This window comes from Pelodiscus sinensis, chromosome 28 (genome assembly GCF_049634645.1).
Source record: "Pelodiscus sinensis isolate JC-2024 chromosome 28, ASM4963464v1, whole genome shotgun sequence".
Lineage (NCBI taxonomy): Eukaryota > Metazoa > Chordata > Testudines > Trionychidae > Pelodiscus > Pelodiscus sinensis.
The window spans coordinates 10,561,693-10,577,875 of NC_134738.1; the positions used below are offsets into that span (position 1 = coordinate 10,561,693).

Sequence of the window (16,183 nt, forward strand, 5' to 3'; positions counted from 1 at the left end):
CCATGGGGCTGGACATGGTGCACACTGAGTTAAATGGGAATGAAAGATGGTGGGGAGGCTGTTTGTTCACTTCTCCTTCGACAGCAGGTGAGTAGTAAAGGTGTGTGTGGGGGTAGGGGGGGTCCCTACCCCTATTCTAAATGATTCAGAGAATGGTTGGGGAGGGAAACAGAAATACTAATAAGGACATTGAAAGATGTGCTAAGATTTGCCAAGCTGAGTTTATTAACGCCACCATGAAAAGTGCTAGAAAAACGCCAGGGACTATCTTCTTTATTATTATTTTGCGACCTACCTTCCCAGCGTTTAATAAATATTAATAATTCCAGCCTGTCCTGTAGTTTGTGTAGGCCCCTGCGTGGCATGACACTTGAGACACTGCTGTAATGCAAGGAACAAGTCCCCCAGTCCAAACTTAGTCCCCATTGTGTTAGGTGCTGTACAAACCCAGTCAGAGACAGGATCTGCCCAGAAGCATTTACTAGCTAATATAATAAGAAAAGACAATAAGTAGCTGTTAATATGAATTTAAAAGGGACAGAAACCCTCCTATTTCCAGGCTTAAACTGACCTGAAAGAAAACTTTCCTGGGGGGAGGGTCTGTTACCCTAAAACTGTCTCCTGCCTAGTGTCTTATGTAACCCACACACCTAGGTTATGTCTACACTCGCGGCTTCTTGTGCAAGAACATCTTGTGCAAGGGTTCTTGTGCAAGAAAACATCCACACTGCCATGTGCGCGCTGTGCTTTTGCGCAAGAGCTCTCGTGGCAGTGTGGACTCTCTCTTGCGCAAGAAAGCTCCGACGGCTATGTTAGCTATAGGGCTTTCTTGCGCAAGAAATCCCTGCCAAGCGTCCACACTGCCCTCTTGCGCAAGAGCTCCTGTGCAAGAGGACTGACACCTGTTAAAAAAGAGCATAGCTCTTGTGCAAGAAGCCCTCTCTTACTACGCTGTACTGTAAATTTCCTTGTGCAAGAGCGGGTGGGCAGTGTGGATGCTCTGCGGATTCTTGAGCAACAATGGCCATACTTGCGCAAGAAGCCACGAGTGTAGACATAGCCCAAGTGTGGTTCACAGTCCCGTGCAGTGGCATCTAGACCACTGCAATAGATAAGAACAAGAGACCTCTACAGCATGGGCTAAGCGCCAGCTGGCTTTATAGCTCAGGATACGTCTATACGACAGGCTTCTTGCGCAAGAAGCTTTTTGTGGAAGAGATCTTCCACAAAAACTTCTTGTACAAGAGCATGTCCACACTGCAAAAGCGGTAGTGTAGACCTAGCTTGAGAGGCTCCTTTAGTAAGCTTCAGAGATCCTAGGTTCAAACCTGCCTGGTGGCAGTTACACTTGCACCCGTGTCAACTAATGCAAGATATTGGGGAATAGACAGTTTTAGGGTAACAAACCCCTTTCCCCCTGTGGAAATGTCTCCTCTCTGTGAGGTGCACTTTAGGTGGAAAGGAGCAACGTTTCCCATTATCATAGCCCTGGCTGTGTCTAGACTGGCCAGTTTTTCCAGAAAATCAGCCGCTTTTCCGGAAAAACTTGCCAGCTGTCTACACTGGCCGCTTGAATTTCTGCAAGAACACTGACGATCTCCTGTAAGATTGTCAGTGTTCTTGCGGAAGTACTATTCTGCTCCCGTTCAGGCAAAAGCCCCTTTTGCAGAAAGCTTTTGCGCAAAAGGGCCAGTGTAGACAGCTCAGATTTGTTTTCCGCAAAAAAGCCCCAATCGTGAAAATGGCGATCGGGGCTTTTTTGCACAAAAGTGCGTCTAGATTGGCACGGACGCTTTTCCACAAAAAGTGCCAATCTAGACGTTCTGTTCCGAAAATGCTTTTAACGGAAAATCATGCCATTCTAGACGCAACCCCTGTGTTTAGCCACAAAGCAGGTACAGCACAGACCGCTACTGTTAAACAGGAGTCTGGACTGGATGGATCTGATATAGGCAGGTGATACCTATTGTTCCGAAGGCAGACAAAGGGTTAGAAGAGGAAATATCACCGTGCCCACGTCACAGGTGTAGTGTAGAACTGACCTGACTTGCCCAAAGTCGCACGCCGAGTCAGTGACAGGAACCAGGAATTGAGCCAGATCTCCTGCGTCCCAGTCCAACAGACCCCAATGCGGCTAGCAGGGCCTGCCCACAACATTTTGGCACCTGAGGCGGGGAGCTCAAATGATGCCCCCTCGCCTGGGCCAAAACTTTGAAAGGTCTCTTGTGCCCTCCTTCCTCCAGCCCAGCACTCCCCCATCTCTGTGCATCTAGAGCAGAGAGGATACATCTGCACCAGCAGCAGACATAATTTTCTATACTCTGGGTCCTAGTATCGCCCCTTCAGTCTGGCACCTGAGGCGGCCGCCTCAGTTCGCCTCATGGTAGGGCCGGCCTTGTGGCTTCCTTGCCAACTATCCCATGGGCCGCCAGCTGGGAATGTCCTTTTTGGAATCGTTCACTGGGAGGGGAGGCCTGCCGCCTGCCCCAGCCAACCTGCGTCCGCTCCTCTGCTGGGAAAGGCCAGGCAGACGCTCTCCGAGAGCTGACCACGTCGTTTCTCTCACGGCAGCTGCGTCTCAAGGGGGGCCGCAACCCCTTCGAGGGCCGGGTGGAAATCCTCGTGAAGCGCAATGGCACGCTGAAGTGGGGGACTATTTGCAGCCAAAACTGGACCATCGTGGAGGCCATGGTGGCGTGTCGCCAGCTAAACCTGGGCTTTGCCAGCCACGCCTTTCAGGTACCTCTCCTCTCTGCGGCGTGCGCGCTGGGGGGAGAGAAGCGAGGGTTCCTCAGGCCTGGGAGTATCCATGGAGCAGGTACAGCACAGGCAGCATCCGGGCATGCTTCCACACACTACCCTGCCAGCGTACGTCAACCCTGCACAAGCAGAGTCCTGAGTCGCTTGCCCTCAGGCAGGAATGGCAGAGATGCCAAGGAAATAAACCCTCTGGAAGCCTCACTGCATTATATCGCAGCCTGGCAGTTTTGGACCCCTTTTTCTGCTAGTTTCTCTTGCACAATTTGGGCCCAGGGCAGCTGCATCCATCTAACACCGTCCTCCCCCCATCGCCCAGCTCTGTTGACACAGCCCCAACCGGCCTGTGTGAAACAAGATCTGGTTCTTGAGTCGGGGCCGCCGGTAGTTAGACTAGAAAAAGGCTTTATTCAGGTCCCGGGTGCGTTACACACCCAAACATAAAGCAGCCCTGTGGGGAACAGAAGATAGTAGTGTGCATGGATGGGTGCATGCAATAGGGCATTGCTAACTAGGTTAACGAGACGTGTGTTGCAACAGCAGCCAGGGTACAGACCGTTCTTTCTCTGCCTGGAACGCATTCCCACCTTTGATACTTGCACATAGCTCAGAATAAGGGGGTTTTTACTTTGCCCCTTGCAGATGCCACCAGAGTTGGGTTCTTCGCCAAGAGACAGAAACCCTGGGACTACCAGGCAGGGCAAATCCCTACCAAGGGAACCGGCTGGATGGGATCGAGCAGCATTACTTTCTGCTGCTTTGTCCGTTGACAATGACTTTGGGGGTTAGGTGGACACTACCCACTATACGCACAGCATCTTTCCCCTGCAGATCTCCACAGTAGCAAGATGGGGGGATGTGCTTGGAGGTGCCCATAGTAAGAGACAGTGCCGTCCCTGAAAAGCTTACCGTTTTAATAAGAAAGAGAGAGGAAGAGGAAACATCAGCTGCCTCTTACAGGCAGGGACTGAAGAGATTGTGACTTGCCCGTGGTGTCACGGGAAGCGAGAAGCAGAGCCAGAAACTGAATCTAGATCTTTTCGAGACCCAGATGGGGGCTTTCGGAGCTAGACCCTCCTGCCTCTTAAACCACTGAGTCTCGTAAGTGCCCTGTGAGGCTGTAAAATGTACAATATCTGTTTTAGGCAAACTGAGCCCAGAGTCACACCGGTGGAAGTAGGCTGAGGGATGAGATCTTCAAAGCTGTCCACACATGGCCTGTTAATTCCAACTCCTGTGAACTGCTTAGAAAATCTCAGCTCAGGAAGCCTGGGTTCTAGCCCACTCCACCCCTGGGAGACGCGCCCCTCCCTGTCTGGTTCCTAGCACACAGGACTTCACAATATTGGGATACAGCAAGCTGCTCTCCCGGCCTGTGCCACATTGGAGCTTTGGGGAGTTGAGGGCTTAAGGCTCAGCCCTTCAATCCATGGCTCCTCCCAGAGGCATTTCACCAGTTCGTTTCTGACCAGAAGGCTGGTGCTTCTCAACCCGCCGCTGAATCCCATTTTCCAGCTGGCAGCATCTCTGCCTCTCCCCGGGCCAGCCTGGCTCCGAGTTGTCTCTCTCCTAGTCACACTGCAGCAATCTGGACTCCGGCTGGAGCATCCTCCCCGAAGTGCAGACATTGCGAGGCAGCTGTGGTTTATTTGCTGGGCTCCCATCCCAATAGACTGAGAGGATGAATTCATAAACTGGACGGGTCAGGCTGGGGGGAGAGGTGGACGCAGAGTCGGACTGCAGCAAAGCGGAATTTAAACATAACCACAAACAAGGGGAGCCACGTTTAACTCTGAGCCATATACTCTAGGGCTACGTCTACACTGGCACCCTTTTCCGGAAATGCTTAAAACGGAACAGTTTTCCGTTATAAGTATTTCCGGAAAAAGCACGTCTACATTGGCAGGATGCTTTTCCGGAAAAGCACTTTTTCCGGAAAAGCGTCTGTGGCCAATGTAGACACGCTTTTCCGCAAAAAAGCCCCGATTGTCATTTTCGCGATCGGGGCTTTTTTGCGGAAAACACTACTGTGCTGTCTACACTGGCCCTTTTCCGGAACAGTTTTTCCGGAAAAGGACTTTTGCCCGAATGGGAGCAGCATAGTTTTTCTGGAAAAACACTGACAATTTTACAGTAGATCGTCATTGCTTTTCCAGAAAAGCAAGTGGCCAGTGTAGACAGCTGGCAAGTTATTCCAGAAAAGCGACTGCTTTTCCGGAATAAGCGGCCCAGTGTAGACACAGCCTAGGGGTCTACTCTCAGCTCTGGGAAGGAAGTGTCATTGCTTGCCTGAGAACAGGGGACTGGGTGTCAGATCCCTTCACTTTTATTCTCTTCTCTGCAACTTAGTCATTGGATGGCCTTTGGCAAGTCATTTAACCTCAGTTAAATTGTACCTCTGTTTCCCCTGTCTCTATAGCGCAGCTAACATCTCCCAGGCAGTTGTGAAGATTAACTAGTTAAAAGTCTATACCGTGCTTTTTGTTCCTGTAAAGTATTTGGTATTATCAGCAGACAGGTATCGGATTGGCTCAGCTAGCCGAATGGCTTCACCACAGCCACAAAAAGCAGGATGCGCCATTTTCTATAGTACCACCAGTAACAATTCCAGTTCATTTTATAGGGATTGCTACACAGTGGTTCTATCTACACTGCACGGATTGATGCACAACGGAGTGAATTCAGGCTGGTATAGTGCAACACCCCTATCACGAGGGCGGAGTGCACACTCGTGCACAAATAGAGAGTTCTATTGACTGAGGACATGAAATCTTGTGTCTGTGTCAGGGCAACTTGCTGTTAACCTGTGACTGAAGAGCCCCATCTCTGACCAGGGTGAAAAGCTCTAGCAGGCCCCTACTATAAGATTTAATGGGACAGTGCGTTTACAGCCACAGCTGGAGCACCAGGATGTCAGGGAATATTGTTAGATGTTTAGAGAGCGAGCGTGTTATTGTTTCCTCCTTTTCAAAAGGGAAAAAGAACTTTTCCCCCTAATAATGGGCACTAATTCCCCTTTCACGCCACGGACGGTGACGTGGTTTTGTAGCTTCCTGCACAGCAGCGGCTGCTCAGACACTCAGGTACCAGTCTGAAACAGAATTCCCAGCCAGCTCGTTAAACGAGAAATGGCTCCTGACTAATGCTTCCGCAGGTCCCTGGAAGGGGCGGGGCCTCAGGCAGAAGGGGCGGGGCCTCGGGCAGAAGGGGCAGGGCCTATCAGCAGGCTTACACGACTGTGGTTAACACAGAAGCAATGCTGAACCATATGCTCTCAGGACTGTGATTATCGCCTTCGTCTTTGAAGGCCGGGGAAGAGGTTTTCAAATCTGACTGGTGCTTTTGGCTGCCCAACTTGTGAGCACTTAAAGGGAAAGGGAGCTGAGTTTTGGCACTGTGCTGAGCACCCTCCCTCACTTCTGAAAATCAGTCCCCTTTAAGGTGATTCAAGCTTAGCAACCAAAACCACCGGTCCCTTTCGGAAATCTTGACCCAGGATTCAAACCCGGGTCTCCCCTGTGCAGCTGCACATTAACCAGCTGACCTGATTTCTGAAACAATCCATCTGCCCCAAAACGACAGAGATGGGGACTTCTGAGAGCTCCGCAAATAAGCATTGCCTCTAAGTCCGTGGCGTCCAGCCCGCTAGCCACATGGGGCTATTTGGCCGGTGGAGCGTGGCTAGTTGGCCATTGCTCTTTCAGAACTGGTTGGCTCCAAATGATTTGCTTTGAGGGGGGCACCACCTCTCCAGGCAGAGGAAAAGGGCTCATCTGCTCCTTCCCAATATGAGCTGCAAACGTGCATTTCACTGGCCCCAAACCCTGCTGCTGTCGCATGCCACAGTCTGCCTTGTCCACACTAGCCATTTACTCCAGGGGGCTTTTCGGGATTTGTTGCTAACTTGCATCTCAGAATCCACCGGCAGGGTCTGCCCTCCTCTGACCCAGGCCGGGGCGTCCGCCCTACGAGGAGCCACGCGCCCCTGCCGCTCGGTCACCGCCAGCCCCGGGCACCAACCGACCCATCTCCGTCCGTCTCCCTAGGAAACGTGGTACTGGTACGGTGACGTCAGCGCCCACGACGTGGTCATGAGCGGCGTGAAGTGCTCTGGGACGGAGATGACGCTGGCGCAATGCCGGCACGATGGCGCCCAGGTGTTGTGCCCCAGAGGTGGTGGTCCTTATGCTGCAGGGATTTCCTGCACAGACAGTGAGTTGCTGGAGTTTCTCCTTTGTGTGGTCGAGAGCCACGGAAAAGGGGCACGGATCAAGGGCCTCTCTTGGGTTGTGTGGGAGGAAAGAGGGAGGCTCATGCCCATCAGTTGGGCCAGAAAGCTGGTTTAACTTGCTGGCAAACTTCAGAAGCAACTGATTGGTGAATAAAGAGTTAAGTGTTCCAAGCACAATGGTAGGGACCAGCGTTTCCTGTAAGCACTTGGACAGCCACCCAGGAGAGATTCACATGCCGCCCAGCTGACTGGCAGAGCACCCACAGCTGACCACAGCCAGCAGCATATGCTTCTATTTGGTGGTGCACATCTGCACATGCCTGGGTGCACAGAACAAAATGTATTCTGCACATAGATGGAAAAACTTCGAGGGAACATTGGTAGAGACTTAGTTTTCTATCTGGTGTTCAGTTAATTGATTTTCTTCTTTCTCTCTCATGCCCCTTCTTCACTCTCTACTTTCAATCCATCCTCTGCTCCTCTATAATCACTTTCTCCCTCCTCTCCCTGGCTTGGCTTTACCCCTTTGGTGCGTCTATACTGGCAAGATCTTGCGCAAAAGCAGCTGCTTTTGCACAAAAACTTGCCAGCTGTCTACACTGGCCGCTTGAATTTGCGCAAGAGCACTGACTTTGTATGTATAAAATCAGTGCTTCTTGCGCAAATACTTTCACGCTCCCGCTCGGGAAAAAGCCCTCTTGCGCAAGAGGGCCAGTGTAGACAGGGAAGAACTGTTTTGCACAAAAAAGCCCCGCTGGCTAAAATGGCGATCGGGGCTTTCTTGCGCAAAATCGCATCTAGACTGACCACGGATGCTTTTCTGCAAAAGCATCCGTGCCAATCTAGACGCACTTTTGCGGAAATACTTTTAACAGAAAAACTTTTCCGTTAAAAGTATTTCTGCAAAATCATGTCAGTCTAGATGCAGCCCTTGGGTTTGAAACAGCCTCCTATATCCCACATGCCCTGTTTCTCCTCCTCCTCCAAACCCACGTGTTTGCCACTGCTCCTTACCTGGTGTATGGTATCTTGTACAGCAAACCTTGGCTTCAAACCATGCAGAGTTTGTGCTGCCCTCTCTCGGAGCATACAAAGGGGCAGCTCTGTCAACAGCTGCTAGGGGAGTGTGACATGAGTGGCACGCCACTGCGCTGGCATGGATCGCTCTCAAGGCATTCTCCTTTTTTCTTTTCCCCACCCCCAGCTGCCTCGGACCTGGTGATCAATGCCGAAGTGGTGCAGCGAACCGCCTACGTGGAGGACCGCCCGATGATCATGCTGCAGTGCGCGCTCGAGGAGAACTGCCTGGCCACCTCAGCCGTCAACACATCCATCTCCTCCGGGCACAGGCGGCTCCTCCGCTTCTCCTCCCAGATCCACAACAACGGGCAGGCAGACTTCCGCCCCAAGAACGGCCGCCACGCCTGGGTGTGGCACGACTGTCACAAGTGAGTGCGCCAGTTTCGCAGTCCGAACGCACACTCCCGCGCGGCTGATCCTTGCTGCAGACAGGCCCGTGTCCAGGAGGAAATGAACTGAGACCCACAAAGAGCACTCACTGGCCTCTTGTAGATATCGGTGCCCGTATCACTGCCCCGCACGCCACAGCTATGCAGGCTTCATGGAGACAGCTGGGATAGAAATCAACTCCATCTGCATCAAAAGCACAGGCCTAGAGCTAAAGGAGACTCTCCTTAACAGTAGAGGGCCTATGACACACACTAGAGCACTTATGATTCCAGCCAATAGTAAATAAATATACTGTTTATTACAGTATATCACTGCAGCCAGGTAGCACAATTGCTTAGAATCTTGTTGTGGCTTGCGTTACTGAGAAATCAGTTACTGAAGAACACCAGAAGTAGCCTGCACTGAGATGTTCCTGGGTAAAATTCCTTATCGTCTCATGGATTATGCAAAGGACACATAATCTTTGTTCTAAACCAAGAATCCTAGGACTGGATGAGACCTCAGGTTTTCTAGTCTAGTCCTCTGCACTCACAGCAGGACTAAGTATTATCTGGTCCATCCCTGACAAGTGTTTATCTAACCTACTCTTTAAAACTTGCATGATGGAAAGTCCACACCTCTGTAAACAATTTATTCCAGCGCTTAACCACCGACAGGAAGAATCTCCTAATGTCCAACTCCAATGGAAGCCCATTGCTTCTTGTCCTAGCCTCAGATTAAGGAGAACAGTTTTTCTCTCTCCTCCTTGTAACAATTTGAAAACAGCCTCAGGAGCGGCCGTGACTATAGACCGACTCGGCCATCGCCTAGGGTGCTGCCTTCAGCGGGATGCCCGATGATGACATCACTCCGCCAGCTGCCGCAGCCCACCTCAAGTCGCTCCTGGTTAGCCTCCCTCCCTCTCCCGCCCTCAGTCTTCTCTAGACTAAGCAAACCAAATATTTTCAAAAACAACAAGAAGTCCTGTGGCACTTTATAGACTAACAGATTCATTGGAGCATAAGCTTCTGTGGGCAAAGACCCACTTTGTCAGAAGCAACCGTGCACACCTCATATTTGTAGGAATAACGGATCTTTCGAAAAAGGGTTTTTTTCCTCGAAAGAACCGTGTCTAGACTACTTTCTTTTTCAAAAGAAGCTCTTTCGAAAAAGCAATCAGAAGAAGATATGCAAATTTGCGCCAAATTTGCACATCTTCTTTTGAAAGCAAAAGCAAGTCTAGACATGCCCAAAATGAACAGGAGACCCTGCATGGTAGATGGAAAGGGAAACCGGCTTGTGGTTTTCCAATAGAGAGGAAACCCGCATGCCCTTGTGCTGTAGCTTTTGGTACCCTACTGGAGACAGGTTTCTACCATCTGCCAAACCAGAAGTGAGCAATTATAGGGTGAGATCACTTGGGAAGACTAGATGCTTCAGCAAGACAGCACCTTGCAAAGGGACTCTTCTAACTGACCCACTCCAACAGCTTCCAGACCCTACGTGGTCCTACACATGGCTTGCCGGCTCTGTTCTTCAGGCTTCAGAAGTTGGCTGTTTCTCAAGGTGGCTATACTATGAAATATCCCTATTATTACATAGGGGCTAATATCACGTATGGCCCAATCGAATCTAAGCAATGAGACGGGCAGCTCAGAAGCAGCACCACTCTGTATTTTCTTGAAGAGGTCTTCAACGAAATGAGGCAAGGAAGAGGCGTGAGGCTATCGGTGTGCTTGAGACCGGATTCTGTTTACACAGAGGAACATGAACTCCATTCCTCCTCCATCTTTCCAGCCAGTAAACACTGTAATATAAACACCAGTTTGAATGAGGCAGACATATTTTAAGACCTGAGTCAGACCCACGACTTTTTTTTTTTTTCAGGGGAAGCAGCCAAAATAGACGACTTCAAAATCAATAGCTTTGGCCACCACAGAATTCTCTTTTTTTTTTTTTTTTTCCAGACACCTTAGTGTGTTACTGTAAGCCTCTGTTCAGCAGGTTTTGGACATAGGCACAGGACAAAAATGAGGAAAAGCCACTAATGTCCAGGTGAAGGGAAACTTAAGAACATTTGGCAGTGATTTCAATGACAGCAATTTTGGAAGGTGGGAGGGGGGTTTCCTATAGGAAAAAATGCCTTTGTTGCTTCTGTAAGCACATTTGAGTTAAATGAATACACACCCAGACTGGTGTGGCAAACATCTGACAGGACGTATTAAGTAGCACCGTTTACTGAGCAGCCTTGATTTATTTGTACAGCCAGCCAGCTAGTTCTGCTTTCCGTTAAACCCTAAACCACGCTCCAGCAGGATGGTTTGAATTAGGCTCTGCGCAGCTGTCCCAACACTGCTATCGGTTCTGTACAGACGGATCCCTGGGCCCATCCAATGTACTCCCGAAATCAATGGGGTTCAACACTGATCTGCTTGCAGGGACCACCTGGCAAGATTTGGGGCCCAGTGCTCACCACCATGATAACTGAGGGATGTTAAATCCCGGTTAATCAGTTAACCGGTTAAACATTAGGGTTGCCTAGCGTTGAACTGGTTAATCGACCTTAGGGTTGCCTAGCGTTGAACTGGTTAATCGACTGAAGTAGGATCCCAGGCTGGGGACCTTTTCAGCCTGGCTGGACCAGCTCCCAGCCCCCACACTGGGACTGAGGCCAGCTCTGTTGGCTCCCAGTCCCCATCAGAGCAGCCCCTGTCTGCGGCAGGCAGGGAGATGCTCCAGCCCCCGTTACCGGTTAAATGGAACCAGTAGGTGCGGGTGATGCTCATAACTGGATAACCAGTTAACCTTCCACATCCCTAGTTGCATCTATGCTAGCAACAACCGTGTTCTAGCAACACAGCTCTACCGCTGGTTCCCAGGACGGGACGGGGGATACATTCTGATCTGTCAAGCCCCAAGTGATTAAGCCCTGACTGAGCTAAGCCCATGCTTAACGTTAAGCACATGCTTACGTCCCTCTGCATTCAGCAGAGCACTTACACACACGTCCCGCTGGCTTCCGCTGGACTTAAGCACGTGCTCCAGTTTAACCATGTACTTTGCTGAACCAGTGGCGCCCTGCAGGGAATTCATTCTGGGACCAGCACAACCCAAGCGGTGCCATGGCTGGGGAGCGGGCATCGCTCTCCGACACACAGACACACACACACACACACACAAAATCCACAACGACAGTGACGCTGCACGGAGCTGAAACTCGTCAGCTAGCTGCGCAGACTGGAGGACGCCGACTCTACCGGCAGCTCGTTAAAACGATCGGACAGACCATGTAACTGAACCCAACTAGCCTGTTTGGAGCCGAGTGAAACGAGCTCAAAGAAACGTGCTCCTTGCCGCTGTTAGTGTCCTGCCAGGGTTATTTTTAACAGAGAAAAATCCCACGCACTGGATGGGTAGGCCGAGTATGGTGGGTACCCTCTGAACGAGGGGGGTATTCTGGCTGAGATGCACGCGTAGGCCCATCATGCTCAGCCATCAGCTGTTTAATGTGTTGATCCTCACGACATCCTGATGAGGAAGGGAAGCGTTTATCCCGGTTTTACAGGAGAACGGAGGCTCAGAGTCTGACTTGCCCAAGGTCCCCTAAGATGCCTGGGTCCTGCCGTGAGGGCAGGGGTCTTGACTCGATGCCCTCTAGCGGCCCCTTCCCGTTCTAGTGTTCTATGATTCTATAGGCCTGTGGCTGCAGATCAGGGAGTTAATCCCATAGGTTAACCCTTCCTCTTTAGGGATGACACGGGGTTTTTAAGATGGCAGCCATGCTAACTAAAGCCTGTTGTGTCTTTGTGTGTCTCAGCCACTATCACAGCATGGAGGTTTTCACACACTACGATCTGCTGAACCTCAACGGTACCAAGGTGGCGGAAGGACACAAAGCCAGTTTCTGTTTGGAAGACACCGAGTGCGAACAAGGTAACCGCGCTCTAGCCACGTAGTGCGGGAAGTCTGTGCCGGGACTCGACTGGCAACCCGGCCACACAGACACAGCCATTCCCTTAGCCGGGAGAATCCAGACTTGCGCCTCCAAGAGCAGCGATTGTTCTTAAGGCTGAGGAGAACAATGCTTCCTGGCCTTCGATAAGCTGACGTCCATAGGTGCTTGCAAAAGGGTCCTAATACCATTTCACTAAGGCTACATCTACACTGCCCCTCTCTTGCGCAAACACATATGCAAATGAGGCAAAGCGTGGAATATCGCTGCGCCTCATTTGCATAATTAATGAGGCTCCATTTTTGCACAAAAAGCAGCTGTCTACACAGTTCCTTTTTGCGCAAAACGCCCCCTCTTGCGCAAGAGCCGTTCTTCCGCATTTTCTTCCAGAAGAACGGCTCTTGCACAAGAGGGGGGTTTTGCGCAGAAAGGAAACGTCTACACAGCTCCTTTTTGCGCAAAAGTCTCTTGCGCAAACACAGCGCCTCATTAATTATGCAAATGAGGTGCAGCGATATTCCACGCTTCACTTCATTTGCATATGTTTTTGCGCAAGAGAGGGGCAGTGCAGACATAGCCTAAGAATGACGAGCTTCTGGAGACAGATTTTTAAAAAGAATTTAGCTCATTGTGTGTTTTGAAAATCCGGCCTGACAGTTCTGATACTTCTAAGATGCAGACTTGGGCGATTAGGTAGCGAAAATATATTCTATATACTTGTCCCCAGGCATTGGCACCTGTACCCACCCCTGTAGACTTCATGGCTCAGGAACTGTTATAGCTGTAACATTTTGGAGGAAACTTTAAAGTCTCTTGAGGGAGTTAAAAAAACACCGATACTTCCTACCTGAGAAGTGCTAACCTTCTCTCCTGGATACATTCCAACTCACGTATTTACATTCCGATGTCCTAAAACATCCCCCCTCGGAATTCCAAAAGGACACAGAACCAGTGTTCCCTGTAAGCTGTGTGGCCACTCAGGCAAGATTGGAACGCTGATTAGCACAGTGCCCACAGCGAGGGCTTTGTGGTTTTGCTGCGGGTGCACATTTGCACATGCCTTAAAAAAATGTACTCTGCCCCAGGGATGGAAAAAATATGCACAGGCATGGAAATTGTAGCATTGCGCCCTGCAGTCACAAATACCCCCGCATTTCCGCCCCAGAAGGCGCTGCTTTTCAGGGGCCTTCGAGTTTATTCGGCGCTTTGGGATGGAAGCACTACCCCAAATATAACATTCGCCTCCGGAGCACTGTGTCTCCGTGGAGGAACTGTACCTGTTGTGATCTGACCTGTACTCTGGATCCACCCCTCTTTCCTCACTAGGTGTGAAGAAAGAGTACCTCTGCGCTAATTTTGGGGAGCAAGGAATCACCGTTGGTTGCTGGGATGTCTATCGGCATGATATTGACTGCCAGTGGATCGACATTACCGACGTCCCGCCAGGATCTTACATATTCATGGTACATGGGGACTGCGATGTGGGAAACTGAGGTCTCTTGTCTACTGCTGTCTAGCAAAACAACTGGTCACCTTTCTATCCAGTTTAGGTGACTTTTTCAGGTCAGCTCAAGGTAGCAGGGCCAGTCACACTAGACCATGGGTTCCCAAACTGGGGGGGCGTGAAGAAATTCCAGGGGGGCCATGAGGCAAGCTGCCCCAGTCAGTTCCTTTTTTTTTTTTTTTGGCTCAACAAGTTTTGCTGTTGGGGGTAGGAAGTGAGGGTTTTTCAAAAATCAAAAAGGGGGCGTGATGCCAAAAAGTTTGGGAACCACTGCACTAGACAGACATGAAATCATTTGCAAATCATTTGCATCGGCACCTTATTTTGAATACTGTACTGGTCCAGCTTTCTACAAGAAATGCATAAGTAGTTTTAGGAGGACAAACTATCCACCCCCCTCCACACACACCAATAGCATTGTCTGCATGGGGGTGGTTCCATTAGTGAAAAGAAGCCAGACCATTCCCAAGCACTCTTTGCAGCTGTAATGTTGCGGAGGGCAACCAAAATGATGAGGGGGCTGGAGCATATGACTTATGAGGAGAGGCTGAGGGACTTGGGTCTGTTTAGTCTGCAGAAGAGAAGAGTGAGGGGGATTTGATAGCAGCCTTCAACTTCCTGAAGGGAGGTTCCAAAGAGGATAGAGAGAGGCTGTTCTCAGTAGTGACAGGTGGCAGAACAAGGAGCAATGGTCTAAGTTGTGATGGGAGAGGTCCAGGTTGGATATTAGGAAAAACTACTTCATTAAGAGGGTGGTGAAGCACTGGAATGGGTTACCTAGGGAAGTAGTGGAGTCTCCATCCCTAGAGGTGTTTAAGTCTCGGCTTGACAAAGCCCTGGCCGGGTTGATTTAGTTGGGATTGGTCCTGCCTACAGCAGGGGGCTGGACTTGATGACTTTCTGAGGTCTCTTCCAGTTCTGTGGTTCTATGATTCTATGAATATGGGGGCTACCTCAGTCACCTTCCCTTTATGCTACTTTCACTTCCTATTGTGGACTGAAATGAAAACCAACCACGTAAAGGCTGAAAAAGCTAAAACCTTCCACATACGTTAGAGCGGAGAGAAGGCTTTTTGTAGCGACAGCTGCCCCATTAAATGCAACGAAGTCTCCCCTGAATACACTGGCAGAGAGGAGTAATTTACTCACTTTATTTGGTTGTGTTAGTTTTGAGGCATGCACAGTGTCTTCAATCGGGGTGGACAATACTCGCTTCTTGTGGGCACTGTCCCGCATGTGAATAGTAGTGCCATCAAATGTGAAAAATCATCGTCCCTGTGAAACATTTTCTGTGTCCACGGAAACCACTTGTGATATAGCAAAGAGTTTTACAGAACTTACCAATACTTACAGGACTTACCAATACAGCTGGGCAGAAAACAGAAGCTGAAAAGTCATAGGGGAAATGGCATGCTTTTTTGTATGCTGGCCTGCGCGTCTTAATTTCTTGCATTCCTGGAGAACCTTGCGGCCCTAGCCACGTAACAGGACTCTGCACAAAGACCATTTTCTACGCCAGTTACAGTTCCCAGAGCACCGTTCAACATTTCCATGATGTTTTTTACCCTTTCTCCAGGTGAGGATTAACCCCAACTATGACGTTGCGGAATCGGATTATACCAACAACGTGATGAGCTGCAAGTGCCAATACGACGGCACGCGCATCTGGATGCACGATTGCCATATAGGTGAGCAGAACCTTGCGGGAAGCAGCGCTGTTCTAAAGCCAGGTATCGCTAGGACAGGCAGCAGGTGCCACCGGTTAAGAGCCGCCAGGTTCTGCTTCTGTCGCTAACTTGCTGTGCCGTGGGGGGCCCGTCCCTGAGCAGCGATTCCTGTTCCCACCCAGCTAAGATGCTATGGGTCCAGCATAGGAGGAAAGTAAGAGGCAATTCTTAAAGCGCCGGGCGAGGTGCACCCTCCAGGGGTTAAGTGTACTCCTCCCCTTGACTCCTTCAGTGGTATATTAATTGAAACTGAGCGATATGCCTAATAGAATTCAATAGCCTAAAGCTGCAGTGGGGAAGCTAAGGCTTGCCTGGATCTGGTCTCTGAGGCTTGCGGGGCTCTCCCTCAGCATTGGGGAGCTGACGCTGGTGCCCCTGCTGGAGCACACAAAATCCACTAGCCTGGGCCCAACTGATTTTTTTCTGTGGGTCAGCCACCCCTGACTACCCCTAAAGCCACCCCTGCCGCGGGCCCTAAAGGTAGGCAATGACTTTAGAGCCACATTCAGAAACCCCAGGGGGCGGAAGAAGTCTGTTTTAGCAGAGAGGAGTAATTTACTCCA

The 16,183-nt window shown here is 50.3% G+C and overlaps 1 protein-coding gene across 1 annotated transcript in view; it reads left to right on the forward strand.

Annotated features, from left to right (window-relative positions):
• The window catches only part of LOXL2 (lysyl oxidase like 2), a 90,045-nt gene that overhangs the window by 68,922 nt on the left and 4,940 nt on the right, over positions 1-16,183 (forward strand). Inside the window, exons 8-13 of the mRNA XM_075910805.1 lie at positions 2,572-2,739; positions 6,804-6,969; positions 8,193-8,436; positions 12,255-12,370; positions 13,716-13,852; positions 15,470-15,581. Coding sequence (XP_075766920.1) covers positions 2,572-2,739; positions 6,804-6,969; positions 8,193-8,436; positions 12,255-12,370; positions 13,716-13,852; positions 15,470-15,581 — 943 coding nt within the window. The remainder of the gene's footprint in view (positions 1-2,571; positions 2,740-6,803; positions 6,970-8,192; positions 8,437-12,254; positions 12,371-13,715; positions 13,853-15,469; positions 15,582-16,183) is intronic.